Source organism: Danio rerio, chromosome 15 (assembly GCF_052040795.2).
Source record: "Danio rerio strain M-AB ecotype USA chromosome 15, GRCz13ab, whole genome shotgun sequence".
Lineage (NCBI taxonomy): Eukaryota > Metazoa > Chordata > Actinopteri > Cypriniformes > Danionidae > Danio > Danio rerio.
The window spans coordinates 27622589-27649076 of NC_141035.1; the positions used below are offsets into that span (position 1 = coordinate 27622589).

At 36.2% G+C, this 26488-nt stretch overlaps 1 protein-coding gene and 1 long non-coding RNA gene across 2 annotated transcripts; one reads left to right on the plus strand and one right to left on the minus strand.

Moving 5' to 3' along the window:
- The first annotated feature begins 3501 nt into the window (after window positions 1–3501).
- Window positions 3502–9356, plus strand: LOC147840646 (uncharacterized). The gene is made up of 3 exons (XR_015509481.1): window positions 3502–3729; window positions 3862–5624; window positions 6177–9356. It is a non-coding gene; the product is annotated as an uncharacterized LOC147840646 (long non-coding RNA).
- Window positions 9357–12339: 2983 nt separating this feature from the next.
- On the minus strand, window positions 12340–26391 carry abhd15a (abhydrolase domain containing 15a). The gene is made up of 3 exons (XM_087284213.1): window positions 25419–26391; window positions 16552–16904; window positions 12340–14969 (listed from the first exon to the last, which is right to left on the minus strand). Exons 1-3 carry the CDS (start codon window positions 25917–25919, stop codon window positions 14414–14416), a joined length of 1410 nt encoding a protein of 469 aa, XP_087140339.1. The 5' UTR covers window positions 25920–26391; the 3' UTR covers window positions 12340–14413.
- Between the last annotated feature and the right edge of the window lie 97 nt (window positions 26392–26488).

A 26488-nucleotide genomic window follows, 5' to 3' on the forward strand; every position in this document is an offset into this window, starting at 1 on the left:
GGGAGGAAAAGAAGGAGATGGGGTGGAAGGGTGGGTTCTTCCAAAACGAAGATAGAGTAGTAGGGAGAAAACGATACATTTATAGTAAGCTTGGATCACTCTGATTGGATTATTACTGATTACAGATGAGACGCCAATCGTGCTTAATCATATCACGTGCTTCTCTCAAAATTAGTTTGTGAAACTTCACTTAGTACCATTTGAAAGTGGGTGGGATTGTAGTCAAATAAGCTGTTATACTTGCACCAACAAGAAGACCTCGTCTTCTGACCATTATACAGCCATTTTAAATTGCTTGCTAGTCATTTGAGTTTAGCGTCATCCCAAATGAAACTGTTTCCAAGGTTATGTTTATTTCATCATTTATTCATTTTCTTTTCGACTTAGTCCCTTTTATTAATCTGGGGTCACCACAGCGGAATGAACAGCCAACTTATCCAGCATATGTTTTACGCAGCGGATGCCCTTCCAGCTGCAACCCATCTCTGGGAAACATCCATACACACTTATTCACACTCATTCACACACATACACGACGGACATATTACTTTACCCAACCCAATTTACCTATAGCGCATGTCTTTGGACTTGTGGGGGAAACCTGAGCACCCGGAGGAAACCCACGCAAACACGGGGAAAACATGCAAACACAGAAACGCTAACTGAGCCAGCTGGGGCTCGAACCAGTGACCTTCTTGTTGTGAGACGATTATGCTACCCATTGCACCACCGTGCCACCCAGGCTATGTTTTACAACTGCTAAATTAATGAAATAAATAACCAACCAAAAAACACTTCTTGTCATGAGTATAACTGTATTCACAACCAATTCAAGATGGCGTAGTCATCTCAATGGAGAATTTCGTTAGCACAATCAATAATAAAAAGGGTGATTAGGAATGATTAGGAACACCAAATTTTCTGCTGTTAAAAATAATTTACAGAAAATGGTTTGTCATAGCCATCATCATGAAAGGCATTTATTTCAATGACTTGGGCCATGCAAAAGGTTTATTGCTGCACCAACCAAATCACAAAAAGACTGGACTGCACAGTCAATTAGCTTGCACATGTTCCATGGTAAAAGATCTAAATAGCTCAATATTCCACTTATGTACATATATCCATAAAGTACACATGATTCCCAGGAAAGCAAAGAGAGAAAATTACACGCATTTCTATACTCTATGTTCTATGTATACTTGTTCCTGCTGCTTGCTATGATGCTACTGTGCTTTCATCTCAACGCTGGTAAATGATGCCTCTCAGCTTGTTCACTGATATTGTGTATTTTTTATCAATATAATTTAAGATATTGAGCTCAATTAAAAAAAAAAAAATTCAAATGTAAAATTTGCAACAAAATAATATATAATAATTATTAAAAAAATTTTTGGTTGTGGTTATTGACCAATTCAGAGGTTTTAGTTTCAGTTTGTACTTTTCATTTCGGTGCATCCATAAAAGAAATCTAACCGCAGCACCTGACAGCCTTTACTACACTTCTTTAAACCAGATGAATTACTACATCATCCGTGTATTTACAGTGCACTTACTCTTTTTAGGATTTTCAGAGTGAATGCAATATTTATACTACAAATGGTGTAGAATTGTTCTTGAGTGTGTCATTTGGGATGGACCTTATTTATTTAAATCTAACATTTGGCGTCTCATGTCAGAAATCCAATGATGCAGACAGTATCAATTCTCTTTTACCAATGGGTTTTCCAGTGTTAACACCTCACACCTTTAGTGTCCGTTTGGCTTGTTATAAAACTCAACTGAAGGGGTACTAAAAATGCACCAGGCACTAGGTACCGTACACAGTGGAAAGCCTTGTAAAAGTGAGCTATATTCTCTAGACTTTCAGGGTCATTGACAGCGACTGAGGATTAAATATATTAAATTTGTGTAGTCTAAATGTGTTTTTAGAAGCTCAAAGTGTCAGCAGGAGTTGACCTCCATGTTTTTGAGTCCCAAAAATCTGAGGAAAAAATGTCACCTTTACATTGGACTGCATAAGGGTGAGGAAATCGACTGCAAATCTTTAATTTTGATAGCACTATCCTTTCAATCTAAACCAAAAACATTAAGTACAACTGACTCTTAGATCCAAGACGACCTTGTAGGCGAGTCACAAGTGATTGTGTCAACTGACAACACTGTTTTTGTTGTCTCCTGCGAGGGCAAGCTATATTCGAGCAAGGCTTCCCTCCCAGAAGGGTAAAGAGCTCAGCTCGGCCCTAATACACACAAGCACCTGTCTAAAAAAGCATCAGTCCTCCTACCTCACCTGCCAATCTTACAGTCTGACACAGATCCAGCAGTTCACCCAGCTGATTTTCCACAAATAGAGCCTGCCGTTCCTAACTATAGCGCAGTGCTCCACTCAGCACCGCACATTTACATAACCTGGCAGGCTGAGAAGGAAGTGCCACATCGCCAAGCAGTGACACTGCACCGTTCGACTGAACCTGCAGTGCCTACACCCTAAAAACAGTACCCATGTGCTCTGGCGGCCTCTCATTCATATCCGGGCCAGTTCGTTTGATCTGTAGTATTTTCTGCTGCAGTGCACCTCTGCTGTATAGCTGGGTGTAACGGACCTCTTCCTGGAAGTTTTTTTTTCCCCCCATTCAGAGAGGAATGTGAATCATTTCTCACAGAGATGCAGATTTGCATTGTCGTCTGAGCGTCACATCCTGCTATTTCCATTTTTGTCAGGCAAGACATATTTGCTGAGTCACTTCATGCAAGCTAGTTGAGACACATTATACAGACTGGTTTAATCTGTAACGCTGGTCGGGATTGGTGAGAAGAGCTCAAGGAATGTCACTGGGGCCAGTTTAGTTCAGGTTTTTTAGATTTTGAGTCAGCAAACTGCTTCTCAGAGAAGAGTTTTATGAATACATCTGGAACAACAAAAACATTTTTTATGGGGATAGAGGAATCAAAATCGTTCTTGTGTTTAGAACTAATTAATGAAAACGATGGCTTGTATTATCGTTATGTCTGATTTTCATTGGTAGATAAAGGATCAAATAATGCTTTCATCTACATGCACAATATGTATCAAAGGATTAATTCTTTATGGTTTTATTTAAGGTGCAATTATAATGTCTGATCAGAAGACTAGGAGTGCCAGAAAAAAAGGATATCTCATATCAATATATTAATCCTTAAAATAAAAATGTAAATTATTAAATGCCTTAAATACATTAAATACTACATCACTGTCATTTATCTAAAACTAGATTAAGCAAAATCTTTCCCTCTGTATCTCCTAAATGCGACAGATGTGGTGGGGCAGAAGGGACTTTGGCACGTTTATTTTGGTTTTGTCCTGTTCTTTACAAGTTTTGATCCAGCATTTTTGAGTTGTTTTCCAGTGCTTTTGGAACCAATTTCCAACCTGACTACGATTTAGCTATTTTTGGATATTCAAATTTAATGGAGACAAAAAACTGAGACAATCCTTCACCTTTTTTTTTTTTTTTTTTTGAGGAGGTGGGGGGCTAATGTCAACTATTTTATTCTTCTTTTTATTGGTATTGTACTGTTTTATGTTAAATAAAACTAAATATTACAAAAAATACATTTAGTACTACTGAATTGTAAATTATTTCATAAATAACTCAATGTATTTTATTCTTTTACTTATTACATGTCGTTTTTTTTTAGTTTTAATAATTTAAACTACTGACTTAATCGTCACCTTGGAATTATAAGGTTCTATCTGCGTTCTGAATGATTTTGAGATATTGAGCTTCAAAGTTTTTGCATTCCATATAGCAAACAGTATGTGTGTGACATTTGTTCTAAATATGTAAAAAATGTCAGATAGAACCTTATAATTTTAAGGTGACGAAATTTCTTTGTCAAAATACAGAATTTCCCAAATGAAAAGCAATTGTACAATTTAATTTGTATTTAAGACACTATTTATACGAAGGTAAAATAATTGTTATTCTTAAATTAATGCAGAAATAATATATATGTTGACATATTAAATGTGGTGAATTTAATTAAGCTAAAATAGTCATCATAGTATTTCTATAAACATCTTAAGACACATTGTTAGCAGTTTTACTACACGCTAACATTAATAATATGATTTTATTTTTTGCTGCCCATATTTTTGGCCATAGTAATACTAACTCTAATGTGTAGCTCCAGGAGGGACAAATCATTTTCTACGGCACCCAAACTTTAATTTTATTTGTGGAAGACTTCAAGCATCAGCTGACCCCTTAAATCTCACAACTGTGTGACCTTGCAGTTTCCCTTCTCCTTTCAAACTACAGTACAGTATATAGGTCGACATAAAAAAATTGCAAGGGCATCCTCTAACCTGTGTGCCAAAAGCAGGGCATTTTTTTTCTGGAGGATTCATCCCGAGACATGAGGGAGACAGGAGTGGGGCAGTGAAACATCCGGCCAAGGCCATTTCATGTGGAGGTAATGAAACCCAGCATCCAATAAGCTGCGAGACGAGCGCTGTACTTTTCCAGGACCCATGGCCCGACGGCACTGCGATTGAGGGGCCCGGCCCACTTTATCGCTTTGTTATGAGGAAGAGAAGCGGAAAGGTGCTGCCCCGCGGACTGAAGACACAGATGTCTGATATAAGCAGGGTACCGACCGGCTGAACTCCCTCCCCCATATCCTCCACCGCCACAGGCTCACATCCCAAGGACGAGAGCCAGGAGCTGCATAGTCCCTGCATGTTTCCAATAAATCAGACAGATTAATTACGGAGCCAGGCATGTGAGTGCTTCAGGTCCGCATCTAAAAGGAGGACAGCTCTATAATTGGCAGTGTGCATTAACAGTGCAATATCTTCCATTTGAAAGCATAGGTGCACTCACTGACAGAAAAAGAATGGATGGTGCACATAAAGAATGTACATTTAAACTAAATAAAAATAACTATCAAAAACAGGGCATTAAAAACTGATTAGAAATGGTCAAATTGTTCCCCCCAGACCTCAGTGATTGGGATTCTTTCAAGGCTCTGCTGTAATTTATTATTCAACAAGATTATAAATGGAATAAAGTGAAAGATAACTTAATTTACATAAATAAGATGATTTTTTACTGAACTGTCACAAGATAAGAAACCTTCTTGTGTTTGACATATTAGACAAATGAACAGTACATACACTGTACAAAATGCAGGGTTTCACACAAATCATTCATGTTGTCCCAACACTTTTAACAAATGTATGTGGCTTTAACATAAAAAAATGAGGTTGTCCCAATGAAATCTCAAGAATTGTGTTGATTCAACTTATTTTAAATAAGTAGTTTGAACAAGCAAAAAATATATACATTTTTTGAATGTAATAGAATGTAAAAAGAGGGAACCTGTAAAAATGTATGGTCTTAGTCTCTTTATTGATTAGGGGTCGTCGCAGCAGAATAAACTGCCATCTTATCCAGCATATGTTTTACCAAGTGGATGCCCTACCAACCGCAACCCAGCACTGGGAAACACCCTACACTCTTGCATTCACACACATACACCACAGACAATTTAGCTTATTCAATTCACCTATACTGCATGTTTTGTGGACTGTAAGGGAAACCAGAGCACCCGAAGGGAAACCCACACTGGGAGAACATGTAAACATTTACATTTACATTTAGTCATTTAGCAGACGCTTTTATCCAAAGCGACTTACAAATGAGGACAAGGAAGCAATTTACACAACTAAGAGCAACAATGAATAAGTACTAAAGGCAAGTTTCAGGTCTGTAAAGTCTAAGAAGGGAAGTGTTAGTAGTTTTTTTTTTTTTTTTTTTTTTTTTTGTACAGTTAGTGTGATATTCAGAGGCAATTGCAGATTAGGAAGTGAAGTGGAGACTAAATAGTTGAGTTTTTAGTCGTTTCTTGAAAATAGCGAGTGACTCTGCTGTTCTGATGCAGTTAGGGAGTTCATTCCACCAACTGGGCAGATTGAGCGTGAGAGTTCGCGAAAGTGATTTTTTCCCTCTTTGGGATGGAACCACGAGGCGACGTTCATTCACAGAACGCAAGTTTCTGGAGGGCACATAGATCTGCAGAAGTGAGTGCAGATAAGAAGGTGCTAGGCCAGAAGTCACTTTGTAGGCAAACATCAGAGTTTTGAATTTGATGCGAGCAGCAACTGGCAGCCAGTGCAAACGGACTAGCAGCGGAGTGACATGTAAACTCAACACAGAAGTCCAACTGGCCTAGCCAAGGCTCAAACCGACGACCTTCTTGCTATGAGGCGACAGCACTACCCACTGTGCCACCGCACCACCAAAATGTAACATCTTATTTTATAATATATAGTCCATTATAACTGTGCCATGAATATGTTTCTGTATTTCGACAGAATATTGTCCAAATTATTCCGTCTCAGCAAAAATGTCAAAACTGTGGTCAAATTATTTTAAAACAGCATCATTAATATTTCATGACATTCAAATGACAAATTTAATTTGTGCCACTGTTGACGTTATAAAATTCAGTTACAACAGCCTCATGACAGTCATGTTTATGACAGATTTATGACAAGTTTGTTCTTTTGCTATTGTCAAGTTGTCTTGGCAATGATAAAGTCATTTTGTGATGTATTTGGTTATGTCAAGTGGTCAAAGACATTTTCAGCCATGTCACACTGTAAAAATTGCAGTAAAATTTACAGTATTACTGGTAATTTTAGTTCTCAGTAATACAGTCAAATTTACAAGTGCACAGTAAATTAACAATTACAATAGTACTGTAAAACTACAGTGCAGTTGTAATTGTTAACCTACTGTGCGCTTGTAAATTTTACCAGTAACACTGTAAAATTTACAAAAACACTGTAAATAGTTAGAATTGTGCTGTAAAACCAGCACAACTGTAATTGCTAATTTACAGTGCACTTGTATATTTTACACTATTTCAGGCGACCAAAATTGCCAGTAATACTGTAAATTCATTCATTCATTTCTTTTCGGCTTAGTTCCTTTATTAGTCAGGGGTGGCCAAAGCGGAATGAACTGCCAACATATCCAGCACGTTTTACACAGCCGATGCTCTTCCAGCTGCAACTCATCACTGGAAAACACCCATACACTCTCATTCCCAAACATACACTACGGACAATTTAGCTTACCCAATTGACCCATAGCGCATGTCTTAGGACTGTAGGGGAAACCAGAGCACCCGAAGGAAACCCACGCAAACATGTGGAGAACACCACACAGAAATGCCAACTGGCCCAGCCAAGGCTCGAACCAGCAACCTACTTGCTGTGAGGTGACAGCGCTACCCACTGTGGCAATGTGCCGCCCCAATACTGTAAATTTTATAGACATATTCCACAGTGCACATATGCATTTAAATTGACTGAGTGAATGACACTTAATGACAGATGTCATAAGCATGCATAAAATCTCTATATTCATGATGTGTCATGACATGTCATATGTCAGTCTTATGAACACACCCTTCAAGTAAAATGTTAGCATTTATTTTTATTTTCTCTCCGGAACAACCCCTGACTGAAACAGTGGAAACTAATGTCCCTGCTCTTTTGGCCTGTGCCTGGTGTATCTGATGACAGTCAGCAGCCAAGTGCCCACAGATCATGCTACACAGGCGTGAAGTTGCACAATGGAAAAAAAAAAAAAACCTGATGCAAGTCTCCACCAGAGAGGGCAACACCACCATGCAGCCGCTGGTAAACTTGGCCAGCTTTTCCTTATTCCTCAATCACCCATAAAGACCGCGATTCAACCTTGACCAAATCAAAGTTGGAAGAATGCGAGGTCCTGATCTGGCCTTCTTCAGACAAGCCAGGCAACCTGTCACCCTACATTACATCTCCTGCCATCAGTCCTCCTCATGTCTCTGCCCAAGGGACAGGCGTTCACCAGCTCCTTTACGAGTCACAGCCAAAGATATTCAGAGAGATTAAAGCAGATTTAGGTATGGGAAAGGAAGACCAGAGCATAATGTGAGTTAGAGAGAGAAAGTTCACCCCACCTAGTACATCTGCGTCATGCACATGCAAAGAATTTGCCGAAGGCTTTTGCAAATATTTGCTGCTTGAGTTGGGAAATCATCACACCTGGGTAGCAGCGACAAAGGGCAGGTCAGATAACACAGGTGTTGTACCTCTGCAGAGTCCAGATTACATCAACAAAACACACAAAACAGCGGCCTGAATCATGCAGTCTAGGGTTCAAACGTCAACTTTAAGCTCACCTGCCACAAATCTATCCAAAAACTAACTATTCAATTCATTTGTTATTGATGCAGAGCATTGTGTGTGATTGTGGTCTTTCTTACATCACTCATAGAGCGGTCAGTGTCGACCCACTACTGATGTGCATCTCTAATGCAGCCCTGTTATGCATATAACCGTACTGCTGTTGGAGAACTACTGTGAACTATGACACCCGTTCAGTGAAACCCGGTTCTTTTATGCACACCAGAACAAAAGCATTGCATGAATTTATTTAAGCTACATGTGTCATGTTTCAGCTTAAAAATAGGTGCTAAATTTACACTCGCTTTCCGAGCCAAAACGAGAGAGCTCTGCGTCATGGTAACTGTCACTCATGTATGCACTGCTATTCCATACACTCGGGCTGTTTCCCACACTGCCATCTGCTGCTGGAGCACCCTCCTTGAGAGTCAACATGCAACATCAAGATCTTTAACAATGACACAACAGAAAAAGCCTGTAGGATTATGATGCACATGGATTGTGGCTAAAACTAATTACAGAAGTGAAAATATGATTATCAAATTCACATTGTGTTGCATGAGTGTACCTTCATTTATGATGATACTGCTAGTATTTATTGATAAAGCAGTGCTATATCAACAATTTTCTATTATAAACTAAAATGAAAAGAATTTAGAAACATTTTTGTAAAAATTGCCTTGTCAATGACTAAAATGGAAAGTAACTGAAAAGTAAATAAATAAATAAATAAATAAAATACAAGTATTAAAACCAGGAAAGTTGGCATAGAATAATCAAACTGAGATATTGGCTTAAGAAAGTCTGACCACAAAGTTTTAAAGACATTTTGTTTGAATGGTTTCAGTTGGAAGCAGTTAGAAGCTTTAATCCACACTAATTAAAAGTTCAAAATTGAAAACAGACAGAAAGACTGACAGACAAATGCATGCCTAAAGGTTTATGAAGTTTTTAAAATGCTCAGTATGCTACAGTATGTTGATATAGATAAATTGTTGCTAGGCAGTTGATGTGTGCTAGCACTGCTACGCATCATGTCTTAGAATGTTAATATTCCATAACTAGCAAGTTTTAAATTATTGTTAACATATTTTAGCAGGTTGCTACAATGTTTTATCATATTACAAGTGGGTTTTAACAAGTTTCTAACATGCTTTGAAATGTTAGCATGCCTGTTAGCATGTTTTAGAACCATGCTAGTAAGTTTTACCATGTTGATATTTGATAACTAGCAAGTTTTAAAATATTGTTAACTTATTTTAGCAGGTTGCTATGATGTTTTATCACACTACAAGTGTGTTTAAAAAAGTTTTTTACATGTTTTGAAATGTTAGCATGCCTGTTGGCATTTTTTTATAACCAGGCTAGCAAGTTTTACCATGTTGATATTTCATAACTAGCATTTTTTTAAAAATAGGAAACATTTTTTAGCAGGTTGCTTCAATGTTTTATCATACTACAAGTGTGTTTTAACAAGTTTCTAACATGTTTTTAAAAGTTAGCATGCCCGTTAGCATGTTTAGAACCATGCTAACAAGTTTGAACATGTCCAGAAAATAGGTTTTAATAATAATAATAAATAATAATATATAAATAATAAATAATAATTCAAATTACCCTTATGATCTTGGACTCCCAATCATCCCCATCCACTGAATTGGCTGTATCACTGTCTCTTTACTCCACCAATAGCTGGTGTGTGGTGAACACACTAGTGCTATTGTCTTGTGTCTGCCGTTGCATCATCCAAGTGGATGCTGCACACTGGTGGTGGTGGTGTGCAGAGACCCCCCCTCATTGTGAAGCGCTTTGGGTGTATGGCCATACACAATAAATGCACTATATAAATACACATTACGTTACATTACATGTTGATAGCACTTCACTTTGCTAGAACACATTGTTAGCATGTTCACTCCATTCTAAGCTTGCTTTAGCACAATAATAGTATGATGTAACATGTTGGTAATATCTTGTAACATATTTCTAACTTCCTATAGGCTATTTTTTTTTAGCTTTGCTAGTGCTAAATATATAGGCCCAGGTTTTGTGACTGATGGTTTAGGATCTTTGGGACACACTTGATAAGAATTCATGTTTCAGACAAGGTAATATATAGTAGGCCTAGATTGAACAGTATTGCAGTTTGTTTGCTGACCTGAGGGTATACATAATATTCAAACTTTAAAGCTGTTTAATATGCTTTTTAATAAATTCAAGCTAAATTTATAAAATTTAAATAACAAACATACAACAAAAATTCTATAAAACATTAAATAAAAAGTTAAAGAATTAAAAAATAATCTTAAATACAACAACAATAGTACTAAAAAACTGACAAATGACATGCTGAAATGAGTACTACACATACTACAGAAAGATTTGTATGTTAGTATTCGCTCTGAAATAAGCCATACACTGACATTTGGACACTCTTCTCTCAAATATTTCAGCTACCCACATTACTAATAAATGCATAAAATAAAATGTATTCAGATTAAGTAACTTATGATACGAAATGTTATTTTTTTTACACATTTTGTATTCTAACATTGTCAGGCCCATTTCTCTTTGAGCATGGCAATTGCACAACAAAGTGAGCAGCGTAAAAAGTGAGACACTGCTTGCTGCAGAGACACTTGAGCTCCAGCGAGGGGGAGCTATAGCTCCAACTCCTCCTCCTATAAGCTGTTTTAATGCGTACACCCACCCATAACCCCAACCCCCAGTGACATCAGCTGTAGAAGAAGTGCAAGGAACGAGGAGCTAGAGCTCAGTCTCCCTCTAACTGGAGCTCAGCTCTGCCCAAGTGGCTCTGCAGTGAGCACCACTTGTAAAAAGTCAGTGCCCCAGCCCTCTTTACAACAATCAGCCACTAGATGGCACCGTAAGACAGGTTTGTAAAATATTTGGATTTATAAATACATGAGCAATTCTTGAAAGAGATTTTAACTAATAATTGAGGACATTCTTATATAGAACGTTTAATAATGTATGCATAAAAATTTAAATCAGGGTTTCAAACAGGACTATTTGACCTGTGATGCTGCCATTTGGTAATCACATTATATTAGGAGGTAATGTTATAACCTAAATGCTTATTAAAACTGATTAAGGCAAGCATAATCAATTACCAAAACAAATTATTGTAAAGTCTAAAGGGCAATTTAAAATAAACTAAGTTAAAGAGCTCTAAAAAAGCGTCTCTAGTTCCCCTTAAGGGAAATGAAGACATAAACTGCAGCTTAGTTTGGTGACAGCATGACCTTTTTCCATGAAAATAAACAAATAAATAATAATATCGTCAGCAAAGAAATTGATCAAAGTGACACTAAATTTCAAACACAGTACAACATATTACTTTAAACACTTAATGCATAAAAGAAATTTGAAAAACACACATTCACAATAATATAATAGTCAGGAAATGTTTCAATCATTTCCGAAGGTTTGTGACACTAAAGACTTCAAGTAATGATGCTGAAAATTCAGTACAGTCACCACAGAAATAAAATGTGGTAAAAGATTTTAAAACTGAAAGCAGCTATTTTAAGAAATAGTTCCACAATATTTACTGTATTTGGTGCAGACATATGGGATCTGGATGAGCATTAAAGCATCTTACTACACCCAAATTTATGAATGCTATACTGTAGATGTCCATAAAATGTCATACCATAAACATTTATTATAGTCCGTAAGCAAACACTGTATAGTAACATTATTATTCTTTTAATCCAGAATGATTCTATCAAAATAAATAAATAAATAAATAATAAAATGGCCATGCTTTATATAGGTTAATTAGATGAGAGAATGTGTGATTTGCTGTAGTTCTGCCTGTCAGCGCTGGAGTCTGCAGAGACTGTCTCTTCTAATCAGACTCTCTCTGAGCTCAGGCTCCAGCTATATTTGGGCTGTGCACTAAAAGCCCGATCATGCATCCAGTCAACTGTGTGATGCCATAATCATGGCTGTAACTAAATGCGCATGCTAACAAATGCTTCATTTTTGTGCGTCTTGTGGGAGTGAAATCTCATCTCTGTTTCATGCAGTCTGTTGCATAATCTATTATTCCGACGCCCCAAAAAAAGCTGACTCGCTTACATCAATGTGTTCAAATTAAACCTTTAATGAAAGCTCCAACGTTTAGAGATAATTTAACATATAAACGAGAGGTTTGACACCAGGAAGATGTTACACGTTTTTAAGATGGAGATAGAAAAGAGAGAAAACAGTGAGGGGGGAAATCAGTGCTGGAGTTGTGAAAATCTGCAGCTCCACCCAATGTCAACGTGAGGCCAGTTTTCTCTGAAACCTCAGACTGACGTCAAACGAAACCCCAGCAGTGCTGACTGTCTCCTACAGCAGAGACCTGTCTAAATACACCAGCAGTCTTGCAGAAAAACAGAGAAAATGACAGAATGGCACGTTTCATTATCGTGCGCACGGAATGTACTAACCCAAACGGGTAAAGATATATCCGAAGTACCAAAAGGAGAAGCCACCATTTAGACTAATTCTCCAAATTTAGGAATGAACTACAGTAATTAAGTATATCCATGAGGTACAGAACAAACATTTGGACCGATCCCTTAAAAAAAGATTACACAGCTTTAAGACTAACTTATAAGCTGCAGTTCAATAAAGCAAACATGTTTCCAATCAGTATTTTTATCAAAAAACCTAAACTAAAATTGTGAGATTCAAAAGTGCCAGAAAACATCAAGATTTAAGGCTTATTTTCTGTTTTACTTTTTCTTTCCCTTTTTAAGGAGTTAAAAAAAAAAGTTGTTATTTTGTTGTTTTAACCATAAATCTTACACAATGTTGTGAGTGAAAAATAAAAAATAATTCAAAAATAATAACAACAATAATAATAGAGATAATATATATCCAAATATCTAATACAGATTTCATTAGTTTTCTTGTTCTAACCATTAAACTTACTAAATTTATTGAGGCAGAAAAATAATAATAAAATGAATACATTCCCTCACTGAATTAATTTAGATTCCAGATATTTCTAATTTAGATTCCTTTTATTATTGTTGTTGTTTTAGCCATAAACTTTATACAAATTATTGAACCAAAAAAGAAAAATCGGTAAGAAGGTTTTTGATGAATGGTTCAAAAAAGAAAATAACAAAGTTTTAGTGAAAAAAATCTAATTAGGTTATATCTAATAATAAACAACAATAAAAATAAGAAAAATATAATAATAACAACATTTTCTTTAGGTTGTTCCCATACATCCATACAATTAACCATACATTTCTTTCAGTGTGACAATAAATGACTTATAAAGTACAAAATCCTGACAAAAAAAAAAACAGATTAAAACATTTTAGTTTTTTTCAGTTGAATATGAAGTTTTTAAACCATGATTCAGTAACCTCATCTTTTTAATGCTCAAATTTAGCAATGATTTTCAAAGTTTCTCAAAGACAGTTGTTGTACATCTGTTTCAAATATTACTAATTGAGATTTCTTTTATTATTGTTGTTGTTTTAGCCATAGATTTTACACAAATTATTGAACCAAAAAACTAAATTCGGTAAGCTTATCAATGAATTTAATCTATTTATTTTACATTTCCCACTCACTAGAAAAGGTAATTTTGTTTGTTTGAACCATTAATCTTACAAAGCCAAAAAAATTAAATAAAAATAAAATTAGGTTATATCTAATAATAATAATAATAATAATAATGACATTTTCTTTCAATTTTTTCCCATACATTCAAACTGTTCATTACAAACAAACTTTTTTGTTTTAACCATACATTTCATACAGTGTGATAATAAATGACTTATACAGTACAAAATCCTGACAAAAATACTGATTAAAACGTTTTACTTTTGTTTTTTCAATTGAATATGAAATATTTAAACCATGATTCAGTAACCTCATCTTTTTCTAATGCCCAAATTTAGCTATGATTTTCAAAGTTTCTCAAACACAGTTGCTGTCTGTCTGTTGACAGTGGTGGTCCAGAAGTCGAAACACTTCTAAATGTAAACTGACATATATTGTCTGGACTGCTGGTTTTCTTGGCGGTGACGAACAGCAGGTCAGACAATGGTTTTGAATTTCTTTTTTTCTGGCAGTGCTGTTTGCTATTTCAGTCTCTTTATTATGCAAAACAAATGGGGTGGCCATCCGAGCACATCATCATCATCATCATCATCTGGTGTAGGACCTCTGCCAGTTGTAAATAGCATGTATGTTATGCGAGCACACAGGCAGTCTTTTGCATGTGCTGACACTGCGATGGCGGAAAGTCTTGCCAGCCCCACTAAGACCCCTCCTGCGGGCCGCTAGTTTGGCCCGCTCCTCCGCGGCGAAGAAATCGGTCGTGGCTCGAAAAAACTCCAGCAAGGCCTGGTGGCTCCAGACGACAGGACCCTCGTCTGACGTGGAGAAGCCACAGTGGCCTCCGCAGGCAGTCAAAAGCAGGAAGAAATGAGGGTTGTTCTCAAAAAGCTCTAAGGGCAACGTGGTCCTCGGATCCCCTCGTATGGGGTCATCCTGACTGCACACGCACAGCACAGGAATGGCAACTTCATCGATGTCCCTCAGAGGGTCATTCCGCTCCCAATATGCCTCCCAGCTCCCCGTTCCCTCCACTGGGACCCCTTTTGAGCTAAAATGGCAGAACAGCGCCTCCTCCATCTCCTTCAGAGAGCAGCTAGAGAACACGCTGTCTATGTGGACCAGCTCCCCGAGCACAGTTTTATACCTGCGGATGGGATTGAACACATTATCAGCTTTAATCGGAATAGATCAGAGCAGCATCGGAAGAGTTTTGTTTTCATCATTGATTCGAGTTACAAATAAGCTGGCAAACTGTTTAGATGGACCACAGAAATCAATAGCGCTGGATACACATCACTGGTCGCTACAGCAACAGGATTGGATTTTAATTTGGATCACCCAGAGCGGATTTGCTTCAAGAACGGCTGATTGTGAGCAATATCTTTGAGTGAGACTACGTCAACTTTAAAGGGATAAAACGCCCTAAAATGAAAAATGCTGTTTTTTTTTTGTTTTTTTTTACTAATTTTCAAGCCATCTAAGATGATGACTTTTTTCTTTAGTAGAATATTAAAGATGTTTAGCTTAAAATGTGGTCTGTGTTGGTTCATTAAATAAACGTCAATGGCTACTGACTTTTTGAGAGTGAAACAAAAAACATGTACAGGCTAAGCTAAATTAATACACATGTGGTTCCTGATGATGTATTAACATCTTATGAAGAAAACAGCCTGTGCAGGAAGCCAAACTTATTAACAAAATTATAATCTTCAATCTAGAGCCTCAGCAAACCGTACAGAAATGAGAGTTTAGAGCATCCAATTTTTGCTAAATCACCATTTCAGATGAAAAATCTTTAGTTTTTTTAAACAAATAAATCGATTACCTGAGAATGAGTAGATTAACAGTAATTTTTAAAATTTAACTACTCTTTTAAACTGCCTATAGATTAAGATATTAATCTATAGGAATATATTATATATTCCTATAGATTAATAAAGATTCATATAGATTAATAATATATATAAGATATATATATATATATATATATTTATATATATCTTAATATATTAAGATATATTAAGATATAATAATATTAATTCATTGCATTTATATATTGCTTTTTTGGGTATTCAAAGTGCTTTACACATCTGAATGGGAATTAATCAATCAATCAATCTATCCAGTATGTGTACATACATACATACATACATGGGTATTTACCAAAATCTGGTTCAATTCCATGTCGTCAGCTCTTTTAGAAATACTATTCCCAGGAAAAAACATGGCGTGTTCAATACTTATTTTCCACACTGTATATATAAAGATTTGCTTAATTACTTAAGATTTACTTACTTTTCTTATACCATTTGTAAACTTCATTTTGTTGCCATCATACATTTTATAACAAATTAGTGAACCTAAGATTTAAATAGAATGAAAATCCTAATTCAAGATTTACTGTCTAAAATATTATACAAGAAAGTGGAAAAATATCTTCTTCTTTTTTACTTTCACAGTGAAAAAACTTCAGATGAGTATTTTTTTTTTTTTTTAAAAACATGATTAGATAACATCGACTTTCTAATTTTCCACATTGTAAAAAAAGTAGGCTTTTGATGTACATTTAACCATTTCCATATTTTTACTTGGATTTTTTTTTTTAATTTTTCATTACAACATCCTCAAACACTGTCCATCTGCTGAGAGTTATTTGCCTATTCCAAAGAACCCTGATTGTAACTTTATTTTGTGAAAACTGAAACAACCTCCTCCTTTAACCCTACCTGCTGAGGCAGATCTTTTGGTAGAGCAGGAGAGCCCAGTGGAAGGGCCAGCTTGGGCCACTCTCAAACCAGCTCTGGCAGCGGAAAATAGGCGACAGACAGGCTGCAGCCGTCACATAACTAGAAGAGCCACACTCGCCCAAGTAGGACAGCAGGAGTCCTGAACCAGTGCTCTCGCTCACGGCATAGATCTGACCCGCCGGCTGCCGGTACCGTATGTAGCGCACTGCTTCCCGGAGGTCAGTCGGGTCGCCAAACTGCTGCAGCCTGATGGTAGAGAGCGGCGTCCCGTTCTGGCTCCTGCGGTTGAAGATCACGGGGAGGTAACCGTGACTCAGAGCTGCTTCACAGAGCTGCGGACAAAAAAATAAACATGGTCACATGCTAGATACAGTACACGGGGTCATACTTGTGCATATAAACAAAGATGTTTTACATAAGTCTCATACACCTGTAACAAGTGGCCTTGGGTTAAAAAAACAAACATTGTAAGCTTTATGTACATTTGAGTGTATTTTTAAAACAGGGCATAAAACTGAGGGTTAAATATATACAGTTTGCTACCATAATTTGATCATTACAGCTACTCTGTGCTTTTGTTCACAGAATTTAACACAGCTGTGATGCTAACAATTCAGTAACTTGAGGGAAGGGCCAGCAATATGGCTGCCAAATTCCTCAAGTTTCACAAGTCTGCAAAAAATTCCTTAAGAGTAAACATTCCATCTAAGTGCAAAATATTTTGGGATTTTTTTTTATTATATAAAAATCGCTGAGTGAGATAATAAAAAATTCATTTAGTTTGAGATGTAAATTTCCTCTAACTGATTCTTTAATGAAAATATGAGAAGTATTATTTAATGATAAATGATGATTTTTTTTTCTTTAAAAGGAATCTATTGTGCAAAATGTACTTTTACATGGTGTTGAACACTGATGTGTGGTCACAGTGTCCACAAACAACCTACCTATAAAAGATAAAAATCTCCTTTTTATAACCCTAATAAATCAAAACCTTTTGTGCGTCTTAAAATACTCTGATCCAGATTTCCCTCTAATGTGACTTCAGAATGTTCAGTGCAATTACATGCAATTAGATGTTAAAGAGAAATTTAATTTCATACTCGGGTAATATGTGCTATGTAAACGAAATTGAAACTGTAAATGCATGCAGATACAAAACATTCATAACTATAAAAGAAATAGAAAGTTGATCCTTGGGCCCTATTATACACCCAGCTCTATAAGGTGCAAGAGGTGTTCGACGCGATTTGTTGCTATTTTTAGACCAACGCAACCCTAATTTTCCCATTTTGCGCCATGTTGTCTAAATAACTATTTATTTGCACTGCTTTGTGGGTTTGTCTGTCTAGAAAGGAGGTGTTTTACGGCGTAATGTTTCCGCGTTGGTATTTTGAGGAACTAAAATAGACTGCACAATTGAACAGCTAAAAACTGGTTTAAGTCCAGCGCAGAGCACATTAGTTGCCCTCCTTAAATGTGTACACATTGCTTAAAACACACAAGATGTAGAGCAACACACAAGTATCTTTACAAATGAAAAAGAATGGATTAAAATGTTGCAAAAAAATTATTTTCTACTTAAATATAAAATCCCCTGCCTCCATGCCTTCTTCGTCTCGGGGGGCTTTTTTCAATTTATTTACGACAATTTGCTATAGTTTAATGTTATTATTAGCATATTAACAATGTTATTTATTGTATGCATATTTATATTTGTCTTAATAAAACTGGCTTACTAAATATGGTTTTGGACCATATGGGGCATAGCACGCGTGTTTGGATAAAACTGCAAACACTTCATTATTATTGTTCATTTATTAATTTTCTGGAAATTAGAAATGAATTAAAAAATAGTTTTGAAACAAATCTTTGCGTTTTCCTAACTTCACAAAAGTAAGAGTAAAAGTAAAGAAGGTAAAGAGGCCGAATGGAGGAGGCTCATTCTTTATCCTCGCGCTGCAGATGGTCTATTATTTAACTGTTTTCTCGCTAGTGTAGAGTTAAGTTTTTTCCCTTACAAATTCCGCCATGTAAACAGTAAATGCACCATGGCGTGATGCAACTAAACTGATTAGTTTATTCTCGAAACACTCATAACTCATTAAGAGAATAAGCACAACCCTGTTAGACCATGCGCACCATGCAAAGCATATTTTTTCCATCCTTAAAATAGCAAAAGGGGATTTGGACAAGCCCTTAAGGCTTTCGCGCCCTGCGCTTTAGACTTTGGACTTGGATCATTAAAATAAAGTCCCCTGTGATTAACTGAATGAAAACAGCAAACGCGATTGAGCAAAGCTGTCCTTATAGTAATTCTGCTCCGAAAGCCAGAGGGTGCACTCATCCAGAAATTTTAAGCACCCACAAAGAAGAAACCCAGAAAATTTCCAAATAATTGCATTATAAATAGAAAATTTTAATTGATTTAGTGTCACAAATAATCACAAAACTCATCTGACAAAAGTTATGAAGCTTGGAATAAAAACATTATTATATTTGCACTTACTACACAGAGTCATGGTTCACTGAGAAGCTACGTAAACATTTGCCATCATCATAGAATGATTATACAACGATTATACAGACTGTAATGGTTATATAAATGATTATACTTTGACTAAATATGTTTCTAAGTAAATTCTGCTATATCTAAAAGCAATTGTGGAGGTTTACAAAAATCCACAAGAAAATCATCCAGCCCTGCTGAAAAGTCACGAAGCACGATCAAACCTATGATTTGTTTGGTGGATTTTTAAGACCAAGGAGCAGCAATTGATTTGCACTTAAAGAGACACTGTACAAACAACTAAATGTATCTGCATTGTGCACTGGTAACAGTTGTGATACTCCTAAGGGAGATGAAGATTCAAATTTGGCTGGAAACAAACTGAAATCCTTTTCTCTTCTTCCTTTTATTTATTGTAATCCTGCCTGCTCTTACTATGATAATTAGCACAACAAAAGGCCAGAAACAAAGCAGTAAGTGCATAGTAATTCCTCTATCATGATAGCTTAATAAGAAATGTTTAATTGTGCTTAATGTAGAAAACAGGATCTACTCCTCAGCACAGTATTTCCATGTCCCTTTCTTGTGTCAATTCCTGAAGACCCAGAAAACACTCAGGCTTTTACTTCAGTCCAGCGCTTCGTGCTTCGTGATGATGTGCAAATTGGGTGCAGCTTCTTGCTTAGTGTGCCCTGATGATTACAGCATAAAAAACATTCCTCTAAAACGCACCAAAACCACAGCGGGCTACAACTCAACCCCAACCAAACCCTTGTCTATTTAAACATATAGGCACAGCCAAACCTATGTAAAACTAAATGGGAACCATAAGTATGACTTTAGAGTTCTGCAAAAAGGTTGCAACTAATTTAAAGAGATAGTTCACCCCAAAATAAAATTATTTTTTAAACCTGTGAGGTTCTTTCTTCTGTTGAACACCAAAGAAACTATTTTGAAAACACTGATAACTGGTTGCCATTCACTTCCACAGTATTTCCCCTCCTAACTGGCTACCTGTTTGCAATATTCTCCAAAATATTGTCTGTGTTCAACAGAAAAAAGATACTTAATGAATGTTTATAAACATTAATATGAATGTTTAGAATCTGTGAGATCTGGCAATTCATTTTTAGTTTTGGTTTTTGGGTGAGTTTTCTCTAAAGTCAATACAAAAAGGAAGTTGTCATAGTCTTTCTTCCCTATATGTATATATAAGTGAAGTGGCTTCTCACAAAAGTAGGGTGGAGCTTGATTTGATCAGAAATTTACTTGTTTGTTTTTAGATATTGGCTTATCAGAGTAGACAAATTATTTTGATTTAAACTTATAAGGACAAATAAATAAATTATAAAATAAATTAGCAATTTATACTCCATAAACAAAACATTTTCATTTGAAGTTACTGTGATAATTTTGAATTATTGTAATCGCAGTGCTGCAGCCAATATACACACAATATATTATATACAATATACACTCACCTGCCGCTTTATAGGTACACCTGTCCAACTACTCGATTTTGCAAATTTCTAATCAGATCAGCGATAGATACTGATATTTTCACGCACAACCATCTCTAGAGTTTGACCACAGAGAATGGTCTGAAAGAGGGAAAACATCCAGTATGCAGCAGTTCTGTGTTGTAACAAGTAGTTATTTGAGTTGGAACCAAGGAATGCAGAGGAGCATCTCTAAACGCACAACACTTCGAACCCTGAGGCGGATGGGCAACAGCAGCAGAAGACCACACCGAGTGGCACTCCTCTCTGCTAAGAACAGGAAACGGAGGCTACAATCGGCACACCAAATTTGGACAACTTAAGATTGGATAAATGATGCCTGGTCTGATGGGTCTTGATTTCTGCTGCGACATTCGGATGGTAGAGTCAGAATTTAGCATCAACAATATGAAAGCATGGAACTATCTTGCCTGGTATTAAAGGTTCAGGCTGGTGGTGGTGTAATGGTGTGGGTTATATTTTCTTGGCACACCTCAGGCCAATTAGTACCAATTGTACAGCCTACCTAAGTATTGTTGCTGACCATCGCTTTATGACCACAGTGTACCCATCTTCTGATGGCTACTTCCAGCAGGATAACCTTCATGTCATAAAGCACAAATCATCTCAGACTCAGTTTCTTTAACATGACATTGAGTTCACTGTACTCAAATGGTCTCCACAGTCACTAGATCTCAATCCAATAGAGCACCTTTGGGAAGTGGTGGAACGAGAGATTTGCATCATGGATGTGCAGCTGACAAATTATTATGTCAATATGGACAAAAATCTCTGAGGAATATTTCCAGAACCTTGTTGAATCAATACCACAAAAGGATTAAGGTAGTTCTGAAAGCAAAAAGGGTCCAACACAGTACTAGTAAGGTATACCTAATAAAGAGGCCGGTAACTGTAAATATATTACAATATAGATATATTATAGTTCGGTGTTTTAGTATAATATTAGTAAATTTAGTAAACTACATATTTCACTGAAATTTTTTTTCTAAATTTAAAATAAAAATGTAATTTAAAGCATTTTTGCATAAAATAACAAAACAATTAGCTGTTTTAGGCATGTTTCCAATAATTCTGAGACAACAATATATATTTTTTTTACTTCAGAAGAACAAACAAAAAAATATTCTGATCAATAGTTATATTCTAAACAAATATGAAATGCTTCTAATTGACAATATATTTTATTTAAAAAAAGAAAGAAATGCCATCACACCTTAATAAAATAAAACAAATATTAATATAATCTCAAACCCACACGTAATTAATCCAGTTCATCCAGAGAAACTGAATTTTTCATTTTTTCCATAGCTCTATAGGGATTGAGCAAATATCCCACAGGCTACTTGGCCAACCAGAAGTGCACAGCTTTGACTCTTATACGCCATCTGTCTGAGTTTACAAAGAGACCTTCATCACCACCACTCTCAGTCAAACTCTACACAAAAGCAGCCTTCTGACACAGTGATTGTACTCCTCCACAATGCACAGCTAACAGAGTTACAGTGAGCACAGAGCGCATTTCTCCCGGAATCATCCATGATGGAGTGCGAAAGCTAATGAGTTTATTTCAAGTTGCCTGGAGCTTTAGGTCTGGGATATGTAGTGAGCTCCAAATTGGGTGAGGAGGAATGACTCACTTCTGACTCTCTTGCAAAGAGTCAGAGAAAAGATCTATCATGCAGGCTATAATTGCAAAATAAATGATGCTTAAGTCACACAGCTTCTTTATTTTAATGCAAAAAAAGTCCAACAAAGCATATTGACTAATTTGCTTCTGGCCTATTTTTTATGAATTATTTTTCATTTAATTGAATTTTTTTCCCCCCAAAGAAAACGTTTTATGTTGTTGTTGTTGTTTTTGCATTTGAATATTTCTGGATTGTGCTTTATTTGCTTTATTTAAATTTTTGTAGTCCATCTTAATGGTTAAAACATACTGTCATGATCAACATGATTTACATGAAATCATGAAACTTTGCCAATTAATTTGTATTATTTAAAATAAATCAGGCTGTTTTTTTTTAAATGCACATAATACAACAATAGTTTGTGGTATGTAAGCTGTAGAATAACAATAGTCTTTCCACATTCAAGTATTCAAGTGAAATTTTAATATTCAAAGCATGGTTGCTATTTATGGACAACAATGTGAGATTAGCTTTCATCAGACACGTGAGCAACTTGTTAGAAACTTTAAATTCACATGTTGAACATGCAATTTTTGAAGAACAAATTACATTTACTTTATTTACATTCAAAAAATTCTGCTAATTAGCTTTTCCAATTTGTCTACTGAATATATTTACAACAGCTCAACAGAGCGCATTAGTGACGGGACACACAAATTTTTTCAGCATCACTTTTTTTTTGTTAAAGTGCTATATAGGCATGGGATGATAACTGTTTTCATGGTGTACCGTGGTTTGGAAGTCAAGGTTTTAAAACCGCCAAAATTTTCTTTAATACCAATCCTAAGGTATGTGTAAGATTTTTTTTTTTATTTACTTTTTTTAGAACAACAGTATCTCCAGCAGAAAAAAATATGCAAAGATGCTGTTTTAAATTGTAAAAAAGATCAGTGTTTTTGAACTTAATGAAGACAGCAGAAGTCAATGATTCATTTGAATTATTTAGCCTGACATGTTTACTGTTCCAAAATACTTTAAATGTTTCTCAAAATGAAATTAATTGTGTTAAAAATGGGAAAAAGTTGTTGTTGTTTTTTACCCAGGCATTTAAGAACTTATATAAATAAGACATATTTTTACCCAAGGTTATCATACCATCAGGATCTTATACCAACCCATGCCTAGTGCTATAATACATCAAACAAACCAATTAGCTGTGGGCTTAATCACAACACCACACACTTTAATATGAAGAAAAGTAGTACATATAAATTGGACCAAAATATTTAAAAAAAACTGTACTTAACAGCTTTAAAATTAAAGTAAATATATATATTAAGTATTTTAAAAGCATGAGGAGATGAATTACGAAAATTCATTATGCTTTGGAGTAGGTGGATATCTGCTTTTGGGTGTTTTGCTTGCTGCAACTTTCTGACTGGTTGATTTTTCAAAAGCATCATAGTCAATGCAGTTATTTTGTTCATTTTCCTTCAGCTTAGTCCCTTATTTATCTGGGCCCTTCCAGCCACAACAAATTACAATCTTATATTCACACACACTCAAACACTACTGCCAATTTAGTTCATCCAATTTGCCTATAGTGCATGTCTTTGGACTGTGGGGGAACCCGGAGCACCCAGAGGAATCAGTCAAGAACACGGGAAGAACATGCAAACTCCACACAGAAATGCCAACTGGCCCAGTCGGGAATTTGACCCAGCGACCTTCTTGCTGTTAGGTGACAATCCTAAAAACGGAGCCATCGTGCCACCCACAATGCTATTATTTCTGCACAAAATTATATATTTTTTAAAATTAAAATATAAAAGTCAAACTAAAGCAAAAAAAATGACTAAAACAAAGGAATTTTAACCAATTATATTATACCTCACAACATGTCTGTTTTTTACAGTTTTACAGTTTCTGTTAAAAAATCTTCTTAAATCATACTGTATCCATATAGAAAAAAAATACTATAGTAATTTATAGTAAATCGCATAATGATTTGAACCAGAGTACATGACTTAGTGCTGTTGTAACACACAAACTATAGCAATTTAAACAAAAAACCCAATATTGTAGATTTTTATTACAACTACAGGGTATATTATACAACACACCACAGTTTACTGTAATAAAACCTAAAGTATACTACAGTATTTATTTATTAAAACCTAAAGTATAAGAGTTGTAAATGCCGTAATATATACAGCATAAAACACTTTACTATAGTACTGTACAAAAACACTATATATAGTACAAATTACTACAGTATTTTTCATCTAGATCCACTTTGCAGTGTAGTTGTATGTGAACATTAGATCAAAAGGGTACCAGTAACCATCCACTTGCATAGTAGCAAAAACAAATACTATGGAAGTCAATGGTTATAGATTCTTCAAAATATTTTCTCTTTCGTGTTCAACAGAAAAAAGAAACCTATAAAGGTTTCAAACATCCTTAATCCGACCTCATACACATAGAAAAAATACTACAGTCATTTACAGTCAGACTTAATCTGTTGTGGTAATTCTACAGTTGCCAAAGTAACACAAAAAAAATATAGCAATACAAACAAAAAGCCCAATACTGTAGTTTTCTACTACAACTACAGAGTATATTATACAACACACCAGTTTACTGTAGTAAAAACTAAAGTATACTACAGTATTTATTCGTTTATCAGATCACTAGTTAATGCTACAATTTTATGTAGCATTCATCAACAAAGAGTTAGCCAGTTTTAGTTGATTAAAAGTTAATTTGGTTTCATTGGTGAAATACAACACACATAGATGTAAAATGGTGGTTTGTGCTTGCAGAAATGTAAACAAAGCCTGTTTTCAACATAAGGGATGTTGCATTTATATAATGTACCTACTCTATACTCTAAAACTGTACTCACCATAAGTGTTTCCAAACCTATTTGAGTTTTTTATTCTGCTGATCACTAAATATATTTTGAGGATAGACGAAAACCAGTAACCATCCACTTCCATAGAAGGACAAACAAATATGGAAGTCAATGGTTACAGGTGTCCAACATTCTTCAAATTATCTTCTTTCGTGTTCAAAAGATATAGGTTTGAAACAAGTAAATAGCGAGTAAATGATGAAAAAAAAAATTTTTGGGAGAATTATCCCTTTTACTGAGGACAACTAAAACACACAAAAGACGACCGTTACCTTGAGAACGTTCCGGGTGATTCTCCCAAAAGAGTTGGGAATGATGAGCAGAACTGGACTTGTGGAATTGCTGGAAGTCCTGCGCCTCTTGTGATGCGCTGCACCAACGACAGCCCAGTCCAGCGCCACCAGTCCGTCGTCGCTCAGCTGCAGATGATCTCGTATAAAATGCACCGGACACTCCACCGGCCACAGAGCGCCGAAAACTGTCTGTAAAGACGAGCTCACGCGCCAGTTCCACGACGGTATCGACAAAGACTTGCAAAAAGTCATGCAGTGTTTAAGAAGGTAGTTCGCCAACGCCGAGGGCTTGCATATGAGGGCGACCGCGGCTGATTCACCTTGTTCCTCCAGTTTGGAATCGCATCTCTCCGCGGGTCTTTTGCTGTCGCGCCGCGGAAGCAGCAACGTGGAGTGACTCGCCGCCCCAAAACACTTCGCCACTGGCCAGAGTATGGCCATTAAAATCAGAAAACAAACCGTGCCAATCCATTCCAGCATTTGAACGGCTTTTGAAACCCCTGCACAAAAAACAGCCAAAGCTCGCACTTCAGCTTGACATACGCCAGTCAGTTTAGGGTTAATTGAGAGCTCACTGTACAGGTAGTAGCTTGAAAATGAATGCGACCTCTGGCAGCGCCAATGCAAACTTCAAAGTTTTGTGGCTGGATGGTTTTTATATATCCGCACATCCAAAACAAACCGTTGCTGTTCTCCAAGATTTGCACAATTTATGTCAGAAGAACGTGTTGTTGTGTTGCCGCCATAGTTCAAAACGAAGCGCCCTCGCAGCCTGCCTTTGTGCTCCGTCTGATTATGCAATAGATGGTCTTTCGCAGTCAACTCTTCACCTGCATCCGCCTGCGAGACCCATGTGCCATTTTTGCGCTCATTTTTGCGGTCTGCCACAGAACTGCTGCTGTCATGAATGATTGTCAAGAGTTTTCAGTTCAGAGTCGCATCACACTCTGCTGGCTCGAGCCCGTGAATCATCTCTGTTATAGAGAAGGAACGCCCTCTCCACAAGATTATTCATCTGCAACATACATTTAGGCGGATGCTGTAATAAA

What these genes read in the sequence shown, in the direction of transcription:
- abhd15a (XM_087284213.1), bottom strand. Translation starts at nt 25,919, where the DNA reads ATGCTGGAATGGATTGGCACGGTTTGTTTTCTGATTTTAATGGCCATA. An exon ending in TCACCCGGAACGTTCTCAAG is followed by an intron (nt 16,905 to 25,418) that starts GTAACGGTCGTC and finishes TTTTGTCCGCAG; the next exon opens with CTCTGTGAAGCAGCTCTGAG. An exon ending in CAAAAGATCTGCCTCAGCAG is followed by an intron (nt 14,970 to 16,551) that starts GTAGGGTTAAAG and finishes TCCCATCCGCAG; the next exon opens with GTATAAAACTGTGCTCGGGG.